This window comes from Drosophila grimshawi, unplaced genomic scaffold (assembly GCF_018153295.1).
Source record: "Drosophila grimshawi isolate 15287-2541.00 unplaced genomic scaffold, ASM1815329v1 contig_1377, whole genome shotgun sequence".
Taxonomy (NCBI): Eukaryota; Metazoa; Arthropoda; class Insecta; order Diptera; family Drosophilidae; genus Drosophila; species Drosophila grimshawi.
Window position 1 is genome coordinate 17,434,634 of NW_025062900.1, and position 20,292 is coordinate 17,454,925.

Below are 20,292 nucleotides of genomic sequence, written 5' to 3' on the forward strand. Positions count from 1 at the left end.
TTTGCCATTAATTAATAACTGCTGGCAAAGTTACACTGTCGAACTGGGTTTGCGTTTGCTGCTCCGGTTTGCGACTACATCGCATAAATGCACTCATCAACTGGATGATTAAAGCTAATTAATTGCAGGATGAATCACGCTTTTTCTTTTGAGGGTTTCACCATGCCAATAAACTCATTGATGGGTTTATCTTATGAGACGTCGTCGATTTAATATATTTAATTTATAATTTAAAACGAAAATATCGTTTGTTTAAAGTTGAAACATTTCAGCAATCTTAAGAAATATTTGCAGACAAGATTATAAAACAATCTGCAAGGTCTGATCTTGAAGGAATTCATTTCTAGCCCGACTCGGCTATTAACGCCATTAATCACTGGTCTAACTTAAATAGTCGGAGGAAATGCCTTCTAATGCCAGTTGCGTAAAATTTGCTATACTCATTTAAAGCAGCCGTTTCGTTTTTATTTTGGCTTACTCTAGCATAAAGTAATTTGAGAGTTTTTTTTTCCGGCGTTTGGGCCATTGTCTTTTTGGTTTTAACTATGGCGAAACTTGATGAATTTAAGAGGTTGTTTAAGCTGCTTGATGTTTTTCATTAGATTATTATGCAGCTGGTATTTGGTGGTTATGGTTTTATTTGTTGTTGTTGTTGCCATTCGTAATGGCCTTGTTATGGGTAAGCATATGGCCCTTAGGGATTCAATTAATAGCCTGTACTTGCATTAGGTATTCATTTTGCACACACAGGTCGTATGCTTAATCGCATGTAATTTATATAGTGCGTCTGCTGCACAGTAAAAGCTTCAACATGAAGCAGACAACAGCGTTGAGTCTAAGACTGCTTCCACCTGTCTCAATATGTGCTCTCACAACTGTCTCAAGTAGCTCACACCTGCACACCTTTTACATGTGCACACCTTTTACATGTGCACACCTTTTACATGTGCACACCTTTTACACCTGCACACCCACGTCCCCAGACAATGACACAACACGCACTGTCAGCAATGATGGCAACGTTGACGCGTCGTTGTTGAAAACATCACGCGGAAATTTACGCAGCTTAGCAATTGCCTTTTGTTTCAGTTCTTCTTGTTTTGTATTAAATGTCGAGACAGTTTTTTTTCCTTCTTTTTTTCTTATTTTTCTGGAAGATACCACTTTCTAAACCCCATTCGCATTTGTGTCACAATTGTCTAGACCGACCATTAAGTGGGTGAGCGATGAGTGTTAGTCTCGAAACAAGCAGATTCTCCCACAACCTGCTACGATGTCTCCTCTTAACGGTAACGCATTTGCGACACCTTGAGCCCCTTGACGAGACCATTTGTTTGTCGTCAAACGGTGATAACTTTATCTATGACTCAACTCCGACATCTGCTCGACACTGATGCAAGCAGCGTCTATTTAGCTGGCTGTTAAACAGTTAAGTTATTCTATATCGATATCTATATCTATTACAAATTTCATAGGAAGCAAGAAAGCATTGACAAGTGATGTCTATTGCAACATGTAATTGACAACTTCTGCCAAGGAGATAACTAAATCAAACTAATCTGTAAAGCAAGCTTGCCAAGAACTTGTGAAAACGGCTCAAAGAAGCAATGCAATTGAATAAGAATGTTGTAGTCGAGTTAGCTCGACTATAATGTTAATATATTCGACTTTTATATGCCAGATTTGCCACTTAAATGTAAGCGGTTCTTAATTCTTATCTCCTTAAAATCGGGTCTATCTCGAGTTGGCAGCTCGGAGCTGCTTCCTTCTGCCTTCAGCCTGCTACATGCTTCAACACAAATCCATTATACCCTTCCTAACCATTTTGAATGAGTTCAGGGTATATAAAGACGCGTGTTGATTTCTTTTCTAACATTTCGATTTTTGTTTGCTTCGACTTTGAAGATGGCTTACTTTGTGTGCTAGCCACAAACGGCAGCAGCAACACAACAACAGCAACAACAACAGCAACAACCGCAAACGCAACTACAATAGAGGCAATTTTCTAACGGCAATTTCTAACATTTACCTTGTTACCGTTAATAGACATGTTGGCCAAGTTAGTGAGAGCCAACGTGCAAGACATGAATAAGCGCTGACTTAAGCGATAAGAAAACACAGTCGACTGAAGAGCGGCAAGTGCATCCAATGCCACACAATGTGGCGTACATTTAGCAGCTTTCTTTACGACAACGATGGCGATGACGATGACGAACACGATGACGACGATGACGATGACGACGACGGTGACGAGGTGAAAAAGGTGTGCATTTCTTGTGGCACTGTCAATGTGCTCGTTTCACTTGGCCACGCCAGCGAGGGTGCAGCCACATTTTCAATTCTAATGTGTGTATTTCGTTGTGTGTGTGTGTAGTTATACCGTTACGTCCAAATGGTTTTTGGGTTAATCTCTCCCCCCGCCTACCTTTGGCTGCACTCTGCTTACTGATCAATAATTTGTGGTTTCACACTGCCAACGAGATAAGTTGTCGTCGTCGTCGTTGTCGTTACTCAGTCATTCAGTCAGTTAGTCAGTTGCATGCAAATTATTGCCACATTCACCAATCAAGTTAATTGCATAAGAAACCATTGCCGCATTATTCAATATGCGATTTAAGTTGCTGTTGCTGTTCCTGCATTTTTTCTTCATTATTTTTTTGGTGGCTTTTGTGGAAAAACAACCAAAAAAAAAAAAAAAAAAGCAAAGAAAAGAAAACGACATCTTCAGAAAATGAGCCCAAGCTGCAAAACTAGCTCGCCTGAGAGCAACTTATGCATATGTGTATATGGATATCGGGTCTGGCATTTCTGGTTATTGTTAAAAAATTGTACCATAAAAAAAAAAAGAGAAAAAAGTTCAATTCGCCGCCGGGAGTCGCTTGCATAATCTAGCTTTTGGCAGATAACAATGCAGAAATTGTCTGTGGATAGGCTAATTACAGCGATTGCATAAACTTTGCATTGCAGTAATTGTTTCTCATATGTAAACAAATGTACATACAATCTACATTGTGCACTCAAAATGTACATATACAGATGCAAATCGCTTCAATTGATTGTCTAACAATGTGTTTGCATGCACCAAAATAATGCATGCAAAGTGTGAAAGTGAAAATGCGCCAATTTATATTTATTTATTGCTGGCATTGCTGGTCTTCACTGCCCATTAACACAAAATCAATTTGCCGTCGAAAGTACAATTGTACTTTCAGCAAATAATGCATGTCAAATGCCAAATAAGCCAAGCTTTACTTTTACAACTCCAGCCAGCACAAACAACGAGTCTCTGAGCCATTTATTGTAAGCTGGTTGTCAAGTCGAAAACGGAACCGTATTTTTACCAATTTCACACTCGGATCCAGATTCAAAACCCAAACAAATACCGAAACTAATATTATTTCGCTTTTAAATTTCCAATTCTCATGGAATAGATAGATGGACTCAGATGTCCTTTGCACATTTGTGCACAGCTTCATTATATTATTATTATTATTGGGGCGCGACCTATTTGATCTATTGTGCCCCTTTCTGAGCCTATGGTTCTTCCATCAGCCCCAGCTCCCGCATCAATGTGAGGATCTTTGTTGGGTTGAGGTATTTTATGTCTCTAAAATTCAAAACATGCACCACATGCAGGATGCTGCGTCTTCTGCTAGTTAAGGTGACACATTCTGCTAGGATGTGCATCGAGGATTCCTCCTCTCTTTCACAAAACCTGCACAGATCGTTAATATATATACCTAGCTTAGTTAGGTGACTTCTTAGTCTACAGTGTCCTGTCAATAGACCGGTAAGTATCCTAAGGCTGTTCTTTCCCATGGTTATAACTTCTTCGACTTCATTATATGCTTTTTACCCATTTTTAATTGGGTCAGGGTTTAACAATAAATATCCTTGCAGAAATTAGAGCACCTGTACATATATGTATATGTATTTGTTCGATTTTGATAATATTTTCGCTCAAATTACAGTTTGCCAGAGTCAGTCAGTGCCGACTGGAACATTGCTCATTAAGTTTTTCAAACTTTTATATTGGACCATTTCGAAGCGGTACCATTGCAGTAGCGTACCGTAAAAATCAATGTTCCAATACGTAAGTGAATACCGTAAAAAAGTTTGCAGGAATACCGAAATTTTTATACTTTACGTACCCGAATCAGAATTCTGTTATCTGTTGTAACAAAACATTTGCCAATGCATACGATTTAAGCAGTTTGCCCTCTGGTAACTCTGGCAACAATATAAATTATTAGAATTTATTGAAGTTTGGTGTTGGAGGCAACAATAAGAACATATGTGTATCTATTTATGCAGATAGAAAGATATGTTAGCAAAGCCACTGTGGCGAGGCTATAAAGTCCAAAATGTAATTTAATTGCTGTTGACAGTAAAAAACTTAGCTCATAAATGCAGTAATCATGATGCAAATGCACACACACGCACACACACACACGCACACACACACACACACACACACACGCACACACACATAGTAGCAAATAAAAAGAAAGGATACTTTTAAGGGTTAAGCAAGATTTAATACTATTGCGTTCATATGGCAACTGCACCATAAAGTAATCTGAATGCCAACAACTGAATAACGTTGCTTGACGGTCATAAAAAAAAACTACTTTTAATAGATCAACTCAATTGACGAAGCATAATAATGCCTTCAAAATAAGTTATACGCATTGCTAGGGATACTCAAATAACTCGAGCTGTGCTATATGATTTTGTACATATTTGTTTTTTATTGTTTCAAACTGCTGCCACGATTCTGATAATGACAGGGGCGTGTACTGCTGTTGCTGTTGCTAGTGCTGCTGCTGCTGTTGCAGCTGAGTTTTTTAATAATAATTATTATTTTTTTCTTTTTTTTTTTTTGTTCGCATTCCTCTTCGCAGCACACCCTTTGCGTTTGGGTTTCGTGTGTATAGAAAAAAAGGAGGGGGGGCGGCGGCATTTGTAAGCGGACCGCAGGCACCGCTAATTGGCAGAAATTTTAATTACGCTATTTTATTACAATTTGCAGTGGTACTTTGTTCGAGTGAAAGAAAAAAAAGAACAAGCAATTTGCTTGCCACCCAGCCAACCAGCCAGCCAACAACTAACGAATGCGCGATACTCTGTTCCCTGCAAACAATTGAGAAAGGTGGCTTGATTGATTAATGGATTGCGAAAATAGGCTTGCCACAAATAGTTTTCGTTTCGTTTTAACTTTCCGAAAGTACAATTTTCTCTAGACCTTTCTCTTAAACGTTGTACTACTAATTGTTACCTTCATAAGTCATTTCGTGTAATCTGCAACGATTACAATATCCTTTAAGGTGTAATCAACGCAGAGTCCTTTATCGCTATGCATTTGCAGCTGGGCATCTTAGCTAATTCATACTAAATATATTTTTTCTTTTGGTCTGATTGGTTTTTTCCATTTTCCATTTTCCATTTTGCAATTAAACAGCCCCAAGAAATCTTAAAATTATATCCAATTTTGCCATATTTATATTTTTTTGAATGTATTTTTTTTTTTTTTTGGTATTTTGTTTACTTTGGTGTCGACTGAAATTAGTCATTAGTAAATAAACATATACAAAAAAAAGTTAGAGCTAAGTAGCGGAATAAACAAGTGCTCATCTCTCATATTTGATGAAAAATTGGGTTTTCCAAATTAGACAACTAATTGTTTGGCTTAGGTTTAAGCGTTTAAGCTTTGGCAGTTTGACTTTTAAATAAGCCAGCAACAAATATGGAAGTTGAACACTTTTTCACACAAATTAAATATGTAAATATGACTTCCCTGTTTATTTTGAGAACAGTGTATAAAAGTATAAATACGATCAAAGTGTGTGTGTGTGTGCATGTAAAATGATAAGATGTAATTTTATTTGCCTGCCTGAGTGCAATTAAAAATGAATTAAGCCCCTGAATTCGAATCGTGACCCAAACAAATCATTATGAAAAACCAAACTAAAACCGATATAACCAAGTTTTCATAACATAAAATCTCAAATGTTGTTTATCACACTCAAGACTATAAAAACTTGATTAATATAAGTACTAGGCTAACTACTTGACAATTAGTTAAAACGATAAAAAACTATACCAAGTATATATATCTATATATATATTTATAATGAGTAGGGAAGGAGGGGAGTTCATACTTGTGCAAATGGCTGTTAACGAGTTGATTATATATTACTAACGATTTAAGTGACACTCTTGCATAATTACATACAACTGAGAACTGGGAAGGAATCATTTTGTGTTTTATTTTCAGTTTCGGCTCATTGTGAAATCTGAACACGCAAAACATATAAAAATGACATTAGAAGTGCGTGATATTTGTATAAATAGCGACATAGAAAGACGAGTGCATTAACGTTGAGTAAAACTGTTTCATGTTTTTTTGTTTTTTTTTTTTGTTTCTTTGCTTTTGTTATACTTATCACAATTAATCATATGTATTTATGTAGTTAAACATTCAAGTATGGCGAGATGGGCTGGTCAGTAGACAAAATATGGCTGGCTGTTCATTTTTCGCATACCATTTTGGGGACGCTTTAATGGCGGCGCCCTTATGCGCATTCACACACACACATATATATATATATATATATATATATATATATGTATATATGAGTATGTATTGTCGGCATGACAACAGTAGAAGAAAAAGAACGGAACTGCTGTAGTTGTTCCTGCCTAACGCACCACTCCATTCCGCACCCATTCCGCACTCCCTTAACAGAGTCACATCCTAAGCGAAGAGAAGGCCTGGGCCAAGTTGGTGCCAGAACGGACATGGCAACAACAATGACTACAAACATTTTTTTTTTTTTTGGGTAGCTGTTGCCAAGAAAGCAAAAAAAAAAAGGACAAAAAAGACCAACAAAAAAAAAAAAAAGATGCCAGCAGCATGGAAGGCTCTAGCGGATGAGATTTGACAGCATACGCAACATGGACGAAAAATGAGTGGCGACCAAGACGAAGACCAAGCACAGGCAAATGGAGCCGATTGGTGGCGCATCATCGGGCGCACATCTCGTATGAGTGACGAAAAGAGGCAAACGGCAGACGGCAGACGGCAAACGGGATCTGATTCAGCAGGCAGTCAGCGGCGGCATAAACGCCCCGAACAGATTTGATAGTTTTTATCGATTTAAGTAGATTTGGATTCACACACACACACAACTAGACACAGAGAGAGAGAGAGATAGAGGGACTGAGGGGGTTATGGAGAACAACATACAACTCGTAAAGATGGACAAACAGCCTTGCTTTTTTGGCAATCGTCGCGGTCGAAGCAAATGAGCATAAAACGACAACTTCGACTCATCGAAACATTTGCGCTATGCTAAAATCTTTGCAATTGATAGATAAAATCCCTCGCAAACACTAAACGAAGTAGCAGCTAAAGCAAAAAGCAAATATATATTGGAAATACATATATTCAATAATATATATATACAAATTTCGTAACAAAGTTAAAGTGTCATCGAGGAGACAGGACACATGTGTTCGCATAAGTCTTGGCTGCCGAGAGAGAGAGAGAGACTCACTGCCACAAACTTTGGTCAACTTGTGTGTTTTGGCATTTTTCTGTACAATGCCAAGCGCCCTTTAAACTCAAATTATTTAGCGCTCATCAAAAGAACACCAAATTGAGCTTTTGCAGCAGCTGCACAACTCAAAAAAAGCATATTCAAAATCAGGAAAGAACGATTAATTGAGGCACGTTAATTGCCGACATTTAAATAAAAACAAAAAAAACAAGTAGGAAAAATCCGCGCTTCCCCGATCCACTTGGGAGATACGTGTAATTTATCCCGTGGCATGGCTGAAATTAGCCAATTGTGTTTATTTTTTTTAAATGATACCTCATAATTTACAGTTTTTATATTCGAGAGTAGAATGGAAATTGGTTTAGGAAGTGTTGAATCGATTGCGTTTCTCCTTCGTCACGACAGCATCTGCAGATGGTCGTCAGATGGTTGTCAGTCTGTTTGCTGGCATACCAATAAACCAGTGTCGAGCAGAGTAGTTAATTCTATAGAGCTTATATATAGTTTGCTCGATTGCCAGATTGTAAGCGAGTTATTACAGGTGGAAAACAGATAAGTTGTTCATACAAAAAAAAACATTTCTTTCGATCGATTGTTGCTGTATATGTAGCTATATGCTATACTCATCTGACTAGCTTTCCTGGCTTCAAGATAGAATTGTAATTCGCTGTGCAGATTAATGTACTTAAGCAATTTTATTTCGTTGCATGCGTTTGGTATAATATCTAATATTAATAATATTAAGTCTAAAGTGTTCTCTTCGCTTCGCGTTTCGTTAGGGCCTTGAGGAAAGTCGCCTAATAAAAAAATTGACATTAAAAGTCTTCTTAATGTAAAACTGGTCAAATTGTGTAAAAAATACGTAAGCGAATGAGAATTGAGTTGTGATCATTTCACAGCATTATACAAATTTGTTGGTCCCGTTGGTATTTCACTATCGCTTTTGGGGTTTTGGTTTACGTATCGTGGTAAGACGTGCCGAGATAGTATTTCTCAATACTTCCTTTATCCGAGCGTAGTTGAATGATTTAACCTGTGGTGTGCCCTTTTTGGTTGGATTTGGATGTCCAAACATGTCGCCGGATGCCACCGAATGGACGCTTTTTGCCGAATATACACTTTGGACCGATTGGTGTCTCTTTGCTTCGTGGACTTGTGCTTTGAGGGTTTCGCGCTGATAGCGACGCACCTTGGCGCGCCCCAGACGCGTGCCTTCGAGCACACGGGTCTGGGCCGGATGTCGTCGGATCCAGGTCCATGGTTTTTGCTCATCAAATGGCTCGTGCACCAAAACGGGTATGGCCACGCCTATCACCTTCTGGTCGCCACCGCCTCGCTTTTTAACTTTAACTCGCTTCTTGGCCTTCTTCTTGGCGTAAAGCGTTGGCAGATCGATGGTGTACCTTTCTTCCACAACATCCGAGTACAAGTTGGAAATGTCCTTTATGTTCTTCTTACGCTTGTTTGCATCATCATCTCCTTTACTTCCTTTACTGCCTTTACTTCCTTTCCTTCGTTTTCCTTTTCCACCACCCTTGCCACCTTTTTCACTCTTCCTTTTGACGCCTCCATCTTTAACATCTCCATATTTATTATATAATCTATTTGAACTATCCCTTCCATTGCCATTTTCATGATCATCATCATCACCGTCATCGTATTTATTTTCTCCATCAACATCATCTTTGCCATCACCATCACCACTGCCATCAGCATGGGCATCGGCATCGGCATCGCCATTTGAGCCACTTAAACCACCAAAGCCAAATTTAGAGTTGTTAAAAAAATGACGTAAACTGTCCGCCTGGCCCCTCAAAGCATCCTTAAAAACATCCTTGCACGCACCACCGCCTCGTCCATAAATGGTATCTACTGCCGTATTCCGACGCCCCTCAACTTTCTCGCACGGCAGACTCAAGTAATGATCCAATATGATCAACACCAGGTACTCAATAAACGGATGTAAAGGATTGCGCAGATTGCCGCGATTGTCGAAGATGCCATCGTAGATGGCACACGTGTCTGGCCGAACAAACGGTACACGGTAATAGCTCCATTGGGAGCATCGGGGATTGAGGATCTGTCCGAACTTCGCCAGTGTCAGCTGGAATAGAAAGGTGCACACCTCGATCAGTGGCTGTTGCACATGGCTCGAGAGCCGCCTCAGCATGACGTTATTATTCAGACACCAGCGCCTCTCCGCCGATTGCCATTGTGAATGTCGTCGACGACATTTGCGGATGGTTTCCGTCGGCTTCTCACAGTTTAGCAGTCGAAGCGTTAAGCTGTTCGGCGGACAGCAGCGCGTTGCGCAGTACATTTATAATAAATAAATCAATAAAAATAAATAAATTTAAAACCAAAGTTTACGTTAAAATTTGAGTCATTTTTTTGTTTTTGTTTTTTTTGATGATAGGAATTTCAATTTGAATGCTAGAAAGCAAGGAGTACTAGAAATCGCTTCAATGTTCTGATTTTAACTTTTTCGGATGCCTGCCGCTGGACGGACGGAAGACACGTTGGTACTCCGACTTATGTTGGAGTGCCGTTCTCGTCCTTTCCACTTTCAGGTTATTTAGACTGTGAATCGAATATCTTTCGCTGGCGATTTTCAATGCTTTCAGCACAGAGTCGCGTCTGTAGTGTTGCACAGAAGACATGCCCAGTCGACCGTCCGGCTGCAGGCGCAGTTGATCCGGATGACGACGCAGCCAAGTCGCTTGGTTGTTGGGATCGTATGGCGCATGAAAAACTACGGGTAGCGGTTCACCAAAATATCTACGTTCTCTAATTGGCCGACCTGTTTGCTTGGCCTCCTTGAGTTGCTCAATTTTGTCTGAACCGGCCACAACTTTCGTGTAGAAGGCGGATACATCTTTGACGCTCACATTCACCTTTTCGCCCTTCATCAATTTGGCATCCTCCTCGGTTAGGTCTGCGCCGGTCAAGGCTTCTAGAAATCGTTCGGGATCCATGCGACTCAGGTTTCTGAATATTTCATTTAGAATCCGGTGCTGCTCCGAGCGCAAGTTATCCAACTGTGGGCTGCCATGGCCATGCCGGCGTCCCTTTCTATCGGTCAACAGCAAATCGCTTGCCAGAAGTCGATGCGCCCGTTCGCCAAATACACGCATTGGATATGCACCATGTGAGGTGGCATTCAGTGGCGTTGCAACTCGTGAAGAGGCATTCAGTGGAGATCCGTTGGTTGGGATTTCTGCATCGAGTACATGTTCCTCTTTACTGTCTTCTTCCTTCTTCGACGCCTTTAGCCGCCTAGCGGCAGACGAATTAGGCATTTGTTCGCTTGCCACCTTCAGGGATCGTTCGATTTTCATATGCCCCCCATCCCGTTTCTTGCTTCTACACAAATCCGCACGAATTGCATTGTTAGTTGGTTCATTGATTCGATTGACATCGGTCAATTTGAGAATGGCCTGCATTAGCTTCAGCAGCTTAGACAGATTCCAGGGATTCGCTGGATCACGCACATTGCCATCCAAGTCAAAGATGTCCACATACCGATCACAGACAGCTGGGCAGGCGAATGGCACACGACAATTGTTCCAGCGCATGCCTCGGGGATTCAGGAGGCGATTGAATTTCTGCAGCGTGAGATTATAGATCAGTTCAGTGATTTCACGGGTCGGTTTGTTCAGTTCGCTGGCCAACCGTTTGATCTGTTTCATATTACGTGCATACCACAAATCCCAGCTGCTGAGCGGCAACTTTGAGTGTTGCTTGTAAGGGTTACTGATCTTCAACAGTTTAAATTCATCCATAACTACTAAATCCCAATTGGAATTTGAAAATAAATAATTTATACTTCCAAAATAAATTTACACACTACACACAAAAGTATGTTGATGGTAAGAAATATAAAACAGTTTGTCCCGATTGACTGATTGACTGATTGATTAGTGAGTGTGCTGACCCACGATTGGCTGTGTACGGGGTATATACCTTTTTGGACACCCCCGTCTAAGTCACGCATGGAGATGTGTTAATTCTTTTGTCGTTTGCAGCTTTAAAGCAGAATTTGTTTATATTCAATTATTTCTTCTCAGTTTTTTTTTTTACACATGCCGAACATAAAATGTACCAAAAAGCAAAGAAACGCAAACAACCAAACAATACGCAGACACACACACACACACATGATGATGATGACGATGATAATGATTGAAGTGGCTAAGGCAGAAGGGAAAGTCAATAACCGCAACGTTCCCAACAACAACAACAACAAAAATAATAACAACAACATCATCGTCATCTCGACCGAATCGAAAAACGTGTCGCTTTTGCGCTGTGTAATTTCTTTTGGATTTCGAGCCTAAGCAAACACGCAACTTTCTGTTGTCTGCGCTTTGCAGTTGTAGTTGTTTCGGTTGTGAATTGGTTTGGGGTTCACTGACCTTAGACACTGACACGAAAAACGCGCAGACCGCAGAAACCGAAACAGAGACACACAGAGTGATAGACAAAGAGAGATAGAGAGAGAGAGAGACAGAGAGGGGGAGAGAGTGAGAGAACAATAAGCACATGGTCTATTGAGGCGTTCATTGCGGACTGGAATGCACCGGTTGAACGATCCAGTCAAATATCAGCTACAAATGCTCGCTGAAGTCAAGTGCAGACCAGAGCAAATATGTATGAAAAATCGAAACGCCCATGGAAAATATATATACATAAATATACAAAATACGTACGGTAAATATTTATATATGAATATTTTGTATATGTTTGTGTATATATAGGAATGTACTGAAATCGTCTCAACCAGACCATAAAACTAATAATTATTAAATTGCATGTTCTTTGTTACTATCATCAGCAAAAACAATCAATTTGACGAGCAAGCTGTAACTACACAAGTGTGTGTACGAGTGTGTGTGTGTGTATAAATCTAAGAGCAGATAAAACTTTACACAAAAGCCTGTACAACTAATGTGAGCGCATCAATCAATGGGTTGGGTTAGGCGGGGGGGCACAAGCAGCGGAGGCGACACCGAATTCATTTGATGGACATATTGAGCGCAGATTTTGTCGCATCATGCAAACTTTATAGTTATAATTATATACGATGAGCATTTAACACAGCCAACAACTAAAGTTCAATTAAGCTCAATTATTTCCATATATATATTTATTGGCATGTCTAAACAAAGGCACAACTTAAACCTTACAAAAATGATCAATTAAATATGTGTATCTAATTACTAAGCATTTTACCTACAAATATACTAAATATTTTATTTAATTATTTCTCCTTAAATATATTTCAGTTTTTTCTTTCCACTATTTTCTTGAAGTGTAGTAAGAGCAGCAAACGCAAACCAGTTTTTAGATTTGTTATTAAACGTCGATTTATTCAAATACTTACAATTAGTCGCAAAAAAAGTCACGGAATATTTGTTGATAATTGTTAAAGTATTTAACTTTAATTATCGTTGTTTCTAAGAAATCCAACGTTGATAAATGTGTAGTTGTCGAGTTGTTTAAATATTTATGCATTTAAGTTATTGCATTTTCTTCTTTTTTTTTTTAATATGTTTATAAATTGCACACTTTTGTTGTTTTCTTTATTTATTGCAATTAATTATTTGGTTCTGATTTCAAATTGTTTAATATTTTTAACAAAACAATGAACACAGCGGCGATATATATACGCATATAAATATATATATATATTTTTTTTTAATGAATTTTATTGCACCTATTGATTGTACTTTTTGATTTTTAACTTATTTTTGTATTTATAAAGATTTATTTAGAGTATATTTTATTTATTTTTAATATACGTTACACGATATTTATTTTTGAAAAAAAAAATGTTATTTCTAACTATTGCACTATAGTTTATACACTGCAAGACAAGATTGTTGTTGTTAGATATGTTAGATGTGTTGGGCCAACGTTTGAAGTTTATATTAAGCAATTGTAAATATTAGTATAAAGCTTGCAATAACAAATGGACAAATTGACAAATGGCAAATAGCTCGACATTTGTCAGATGGAAGACATGTGGCATTCTAGGAAACAGACGACATATTGATGTCAATTTCAACTAATAATCTTTATATAACCTCAATGTTGGCTGGCTGGCAGGCAGACACACACACACAAATCAATTCAATATACAAAAGAAAATACACAAAACCACACAACGGACACGAAACCATTTCATTTTTCTTGGGATCAATTTTCTATTTCATTCAGCCTGTTTATGTGTACCACCAATCGCTCTCTCTCTTGCACACACACACACAACATAGGCATGCACATTAATGTACATGTGTAGAAATTCAGATTCACACACAGCAACATTCCAGCAGACCGGATATAACAATTGAAAAGCGCGGATTCGTTACTCAAATCAAAATCTACACAAAAACAAGTACAAACATATTAATTGACAATGTCCGACTATAAGATACCCCGCACTAATGCTTCGAATCATACACTCACACATATATATATATATATATTTATACATACATATACATGTGTATACGTTGTGTTTTTTTATTAGTCAGTCGAAATATATATTCATTCAAATATATATTCCAGACTGACATATATATATACACCACAATCGACTCTGGCTAATCAAGAATAGAGCAACGATTGGCTGCTTCATAGATTTACACAACAGCCATCTACCCCTTTAACCTATTTTCAATGGACACAGGGTATTTTAATACACACATGTAGTATATTAAACAAAAAATTTATTGTCGCGAACTGACACCTTCACATACTAATATGAGATAAAAACGAATGCGAATTCGCATCTAAGTATGTATGTATGTATGTATGTGTACTTCTGTATGCATGTATATATGTATGTATGTACGTGTCTGTATGCGTGTGCGAGTAGTACACAAAGAACAGGATGTGAGGTAATAACAATAACAGCTTGAGTTAGTTAATTTCCCTTCTGCCCTCAAACATAATATGTATTATTATTGTTATTATTTTTGTTTTCTCTTCTTTTGTATTATATATTAATTTTGTCGAATTTATATTGCGTTATCACATATTTATTTGTCTTCGCGCACTCACTTCAATTGTTTAAACTTTGCAACAACAATCGCTTATTGCAGTATGCTCAATAATTGTTGTTGTTGTCGTTGTATTTTTTTGTATTAATTTTATTTTTTTTTTTGTCGTTGTCGTTGTCGTTGCTGCTGCTTTGCGTTAGAGTGTTGTAGTTGTTGGAGGCAGTGGCAGAGTAAAAACATGGAACACGACGCGCTGCCTTCGTTGATGGAAACGCTGCCAAACCGTACAGTTTGAGAGTTAATATCGGACTGTTCGGAACGCTGGTGCTGTTCCCTCGAACAATCGCGAAACGAAACGAAAACGAACCGAACCGAACTGAACCGAACTGACGCTAAGCGACGCAGCCAGCGACTTTGCGATGTTGCATGGCCGCTCTCGTTGGAAGGCTACTCAGTCCCAGTCCGAAATACAAATACAGACGACTGGAATTGAAACTGGAAAGCGAACCGAAGCCGAAGCCGACGAAGTCGCTGCTGAGCGGCCCGCATACCTACACTGTCGTCTCAGTACATACGGCCGGTCCGCACAGCTGAGCGGCATTTGCCACTGCAATCAACCGTTAGATACAAATTTATCTATAAGATAGACGACAGCCGCACGTAGTCCAAAAGCAACAAAAGAAACAAACAAAAAAAAAAAGAAGAGAAGAAACCAAAACGAAAAGCAGCAAACGAACGCATCGTTATTCGTAGTAAAAGCAAAACCGGTAAAGACAACGGCAACGCTGCATTTTGTGCGGGCGAAGAGCGCACAGCTTAAGAGAGAGCATGAGCACAAGCCGCAAGGGAGCACACGGCCCACGGCCCACACGCTCTCTTTTGCAATTTGCCCACTGATAATTGTATTGTGTTTTGGGCTGCACTTGGTGCGACGCTGTCATTTTCAGTTTCGAGAATGCCACGAACGCAGCGAATTCGACATTTGCCAAAGTTTGAACAATAATTCTATATGTATAAAAGCGCTCATGATTGCCTTCTAATGAAATTTTAACTTTAATGATTTCCCAGAAGCTTAAGCACAAACTTTTCCCACATCAAATGGAAGCATGGCGTATAAATTCAGCTAAAAAGAACTTTAGGGAAATTTCAATGAAATTGCGTTCAAAAATCGCCAAATAAATAAATCATTTTCAAATTTAAACATATCAAGTGTGTGTGTGTGTGTGTGTAGATCAGCGATAACCTTGAAAGGTTACCAGCTGAAGTAAACCAAATTTGAATAACGATGCTGCCACAGATCGTGGATCATCGCGACATTATCAATTATATAAGTATGTCAGAGCCGATAGCATTTGAACTTTATTCTCTAAAGTTGCGAGGTTGAATGAAGTTGAATGAATGAATGCCAAATGAAAAATTCCACATTCCAAATTCCAAAAAAAAAACACAAAAAGACGAACAATATTATTGCCCAGTCAATGTCTAGTCTAATAATATCTCGAGCAGTGCGGGTCATATCAGTTTTCCTACAAATAAATTGAAAACTTTTGGGGCGAGGGAACAAAATATACATGTAATAAAAACAAATAATTATGCTCCAGAAACTCCAGAAAGTGCTCGACTAACAGATACTCTATACATGATTTAGATATTCACTGCAATACTGCTGAAAATATATTTTGGAAAATAATCTTTTAACCAATTTTGAGCAAATTTCGACAGATGGTTTATAGAATTATTTATTTAATTCTTTATCTAATTTGATATTATTTTATCTTAAGTTTTTAATTAAATTAACGTAGCTTCAACTTTAAATTTTCAATTTATTAACATATTTTTAACAACTGTTGATTGTTTTAAGTAAATTCACATAAATAAATTAAAATTAAATTTAGTTGCAGGTATACCCAATTTGAAAATAACATCTTTAAAATTGAAGGTTTTATTTTTTTACTTATTTATTTATTTATTAGGCAGACTCCATCGATCCATTGAAAATCGATACAAATTCTCAAATACAAATGTTCAAAAGTAAATAACGGAAGCAGCTCCGACTCCATCTTGAGCAGCAGTCTTGCGGATCAGGAATATATATGCTATATGCTGTCTGAGATGCTATCCACTGCTTGTTACACACTTTTGCACAACTTGCCAATACCCTTTTTACCCAATTTCAATGGGTTCGGGGCATAAAAGCATTAAAAATGGTTGGCCTTTGAAATGAGAAACGACTTACAGATACAAATGTATCCAATGTATATATGTATATATATATATATATATAAATATATGTTTATATGTATGTTTGTTGGCTTTGCAACGCGACGAGTAAAACACAAAAGACATAAAATGCAAAGTAAGTAAAAATTGTGTTAGGTCGGCAGCCGTTGTTGCCGTTGTTGCAGTGTTGCAACGAAATAATCGCTTGCATGATGATGATTATGATGTTAAAGTTGCTCGAGCCTGCTTGACTAGGTTTCGTGGCAACCTCGAACAGAATGGGACACTCTAATAAAATTTACGACACTGTAAATGACTACGGCGACATAAGCCCTGCAGTCATACAGACATACAACTACAACTACAACTACAACTACAACAAACTGCAACTGCCACCAACCGACCGACCGACCGACCAACCAACCAACCAACAAACCAACCAACGAACCAACCTGCAAGCCTGCCCCAAAGTATCTCTCAGATAGTATTATAATGCCAGTCTCTGGCTGGCTCAATGTTTCTCTCTGTCTCCTCTCTCTCTCTCTCTACATATATATATATCTGTCTTGGTTGGCTTTTTTACATTTTTTAATATTTATTTTTTTTTTGTTGGTTTGGTTTGGTTTGGAAAAGAATGCAGTGAAGGGAATTTCCAGAGACTTGGCAGCCAAGCTCGCAGTGTGTAATGTATCTCTTTGGATGCATTTTAAATAGTTTGCCATACGCCGCTTTTTGGCGCGATGACAATATACAAAAACTCCAATATTATTATATACATCTATATATATATATATCTATATGTATTTACATATTATAGATGCATGTATGTAGCTGGACATATGTGCTGAAATCGAGCTTTTGCATTGGTCACGCCAATTATACAGAAATTTGCAATTTGATTTGGATATTTCAGCAGCAGCAGCAATTTGCTGCTTGCCACTTTTGTCACAGATACATTTCAATTGTATTTGCGGCACAATCAATATTCGGTGCACATCAGCGACAGCGCCAGATGCATGCAACTAAACAAATGAATAGAATAAATTACACATACATCCATCATGGCTAACTATATCTATCTATATATATATATAAATAGGATAGATACCCTATTATTTTTGATTTTAATTGTTTTTTGTGTCCTGGCGTTGGGTCAGTTTGGAGCTGCTGTTTGGTTTTTGTGTAACATATTTCCTGTTTCCTCTTGCCTCTTTGCGTTGCCTTTGTTTGTCGTTGCAACATTGTTGCACATCAGTTTGCAATGTTTTGTCGCTGAATATGTTAAGATTAATTGCCCGACAGGCTCTTAAATCAGTGCAAAATTATGGCGTGAAACTGCATTGTTTATTATCCTTTCGGCTTCAGACTAATTTTCAAAGTACTCTGTGCATATTTATTGGAGATGTAGAAATTCCACACAGCTATTTTTATCATTTGAGGGCGAGCTACACTCGAAAAAAAATCACTGAATTTGAAAAGATCGCCCTTAAATAAAAATAGCACTGAAAACTAAAAAAAATGTTCTTGATTTTGAAAATAATTTCTAAATATGCGAAAAATATTTCTTAAAATTATAAAATTATATTTATTTATTATTTAAACTATCTAAATTGTTTGCTAACTGTAAAATTTTAAAATGCGAATGTTTAATAATAATACAAATAACGAAAAAAGCTGTTTTAAATTTTACAAAAATAAATCTTTGATTTGAGCAAAAATATACCCTGTTTTTGTAGAAAAATACCTTCATAATACTAAGCTAGAAAACTCTGGCGAATTCGTAGCGAATTCAGGGCACCTTTTTTTGCTGAGTGTATAATTAACCCAACAAGCCCATTTCCTGGACAAATTTAAGAATGTTTTGTCGACTTGAGAATTGATGATATCTTCCGAGAGCTGAGAGAGACTTGTTTTTCTAGAATATTGCACCTTCTTCTGGATAAGATAACACAATCTGCTATGAAGTGCTCTGCTCTGCTCTGATTCCTACTCATTAACACAAAATCGGAAGATTTCCTTACTGATTATTTATTTATTTTTATTTAAATTATTTCTGATTAAACCTAACAACTTAAAAATTTCATCAAATTTCGTTTGATGCTTTTTTGTATGAAATTGAAGAATTGGTTTTTGCGGGTCTTAACTCATTTTTAAAGGTCAATGTACACAAAATCCATTCACTTGGTTAGATATTAATGGCTGAAGGTTGTCTTGGGGCAAAAGTTCAAGTTTTGTTCGTTGCGATTTGCAGTTTTTCCAACAAAAAAAATGGGCCAAAGAATAACTGATCCACACTGATCTAATTTAAAGTGATAGAATATTGTGTAGAATATTCCAGATTGCAAATTGGATTATTCGGCCAGGAAAATGTTCACAAGGCAAGAAGTGAGGCACAAAATTGAAAAAGGATAAAGGATAAAGGAAAAAGGGGTTAAGAAATGGAAATGCGCTGGTCAAATGCTATTTTTGTCTAAGCTTGGCTGCTCCAGCAATTTTCTTGTCAGCCACTTGTCATGCGAACGGGCGGCAGTCTCTTTTGCGAATATCTTCAAATTGCCCCAAAGCACCCCCTCATCCCCGTGCCCCGCCGTTACCCACGGCACTTCCCCATTCAACAACTCCTTCCTAGTGGAGTGGCCACATTTTTGCAGTTGTCGAGTGGCTTTGTTAGCAATGCGGCGATTGCAACTTTTTCTTAATGCTGCCCCGCTCGCAGCTCGGGGCTGAGGGGCAGAAAGCCAACTGGAACTAAAGTTGAATCTGAAGCTGGTCGCTCAGACTGAATCAGACGTGGCTGTGGCAAGACAAGGAGAAAAAAAATAAAAAAAATAAAAAGCAACAAGAAATAAGAAACGAACAGCAACCAACCAACCAACCAGCTGGGAGTGGAGTGGAGGTCGCTGCTTGGACCAGCTGTATAACATTGAGACCATTGCTAGCTGGCTAACTGGCTGGCTGGTTGGCTTTGTTTGGATGCTGGTGGTGCTGTGGTGGCATTTAAGGCAATTTCAGTTAATTTCATGATGGTCAGATTTGTGTAAACTATTTTATCTTATCAATTTGGCATACATTTGCAAGCGTTGAGCATCTTGAACTGCATCTAAGGGACTCCTACTCAGAGGAATTGCATTACACTTTGAGAAAATACACAGTACGTACTAAATATGCATATGATTATCCATATTTATATATATATGATTATCGCTATATGATTATTCATATTTATTGCTTTATAGTTTTGATCTCAATACACAAATATCCAAAATCAATCAAATTACAATTCTTCAACTGTTCTCAACTGCCAGATCGGCACAGTCATACAGATATATATATAAATATATATCTTGTGGCGTGGGAGATGTCTTTTTCTGCTTTATATCATATTTCAACAACTTTGTAAATGCTAAAGGCGAGCTGCATTTTCTACAATGAATTCATGAAAATGGCCAAGAAAGGTATAATAATTTTGTGCGATATTATGTAACAGGCAGCAGGAAGCATCGGCG

At 37.9% G+C, this 20,292-nt stretch overlaps 2 protein-coding genes across 3 annotated transcripts in view; both read right to left on the reverse strand.

The window, feature by feature from the left end:
* Window positions 1–13,171, reverse strand: part of LOC6570233 (fibronectin type-III domain-containing protein 3A) — a 36,945-nt gene extending 23,774 nt beyond the window's left edge. The window contains exon 1 of one of the 2 annotated variants that reach the window (XM_001996419.3): window positions 12,946–13,171. The gene's annotated coding sequence lies outside the window, so the exon portion shown is untranslated. The remainder of the gene's footprint in view (window positions 1–12,945) is intronic. The other variant, XM_032741910.2, reaches the window with a different exon arrangement.
* Window positions 9,951–11,293, reverse strand: LOC6570230. The gene is made up of 2 exons (XM_032741912.1): window positions 11,265–11,293; window positions 9,951–11,167 (listed from the first exon to the last, which is right to left on the reverse strand). The coding sequence occupies exon 2, from the start codon at window positions 11,135–11,137 to the stop codon at window positions 10,025–10,027; it is 1,113 nt and encodes a 370-aa protein (XP_032597803.1). The 5' UTR covers window positions 11,138–11,167; window positions 11,265–11,293; the 3' UTR covers window positions 9,951–10,024.
* Window positions 13,172–20,292: the final 7,121 nt, after the last annotated feature.

What these genes read in the sequence shown, in the direction of transcription:
- LOC6570230 (XM_032741912.1), bottom strand. Translation starts at nt 11,137, where the DNA reads ATGCGCTGGAACAATTGTCGTGTGCCATTCGCCTGCCCAGCTGTCTGT.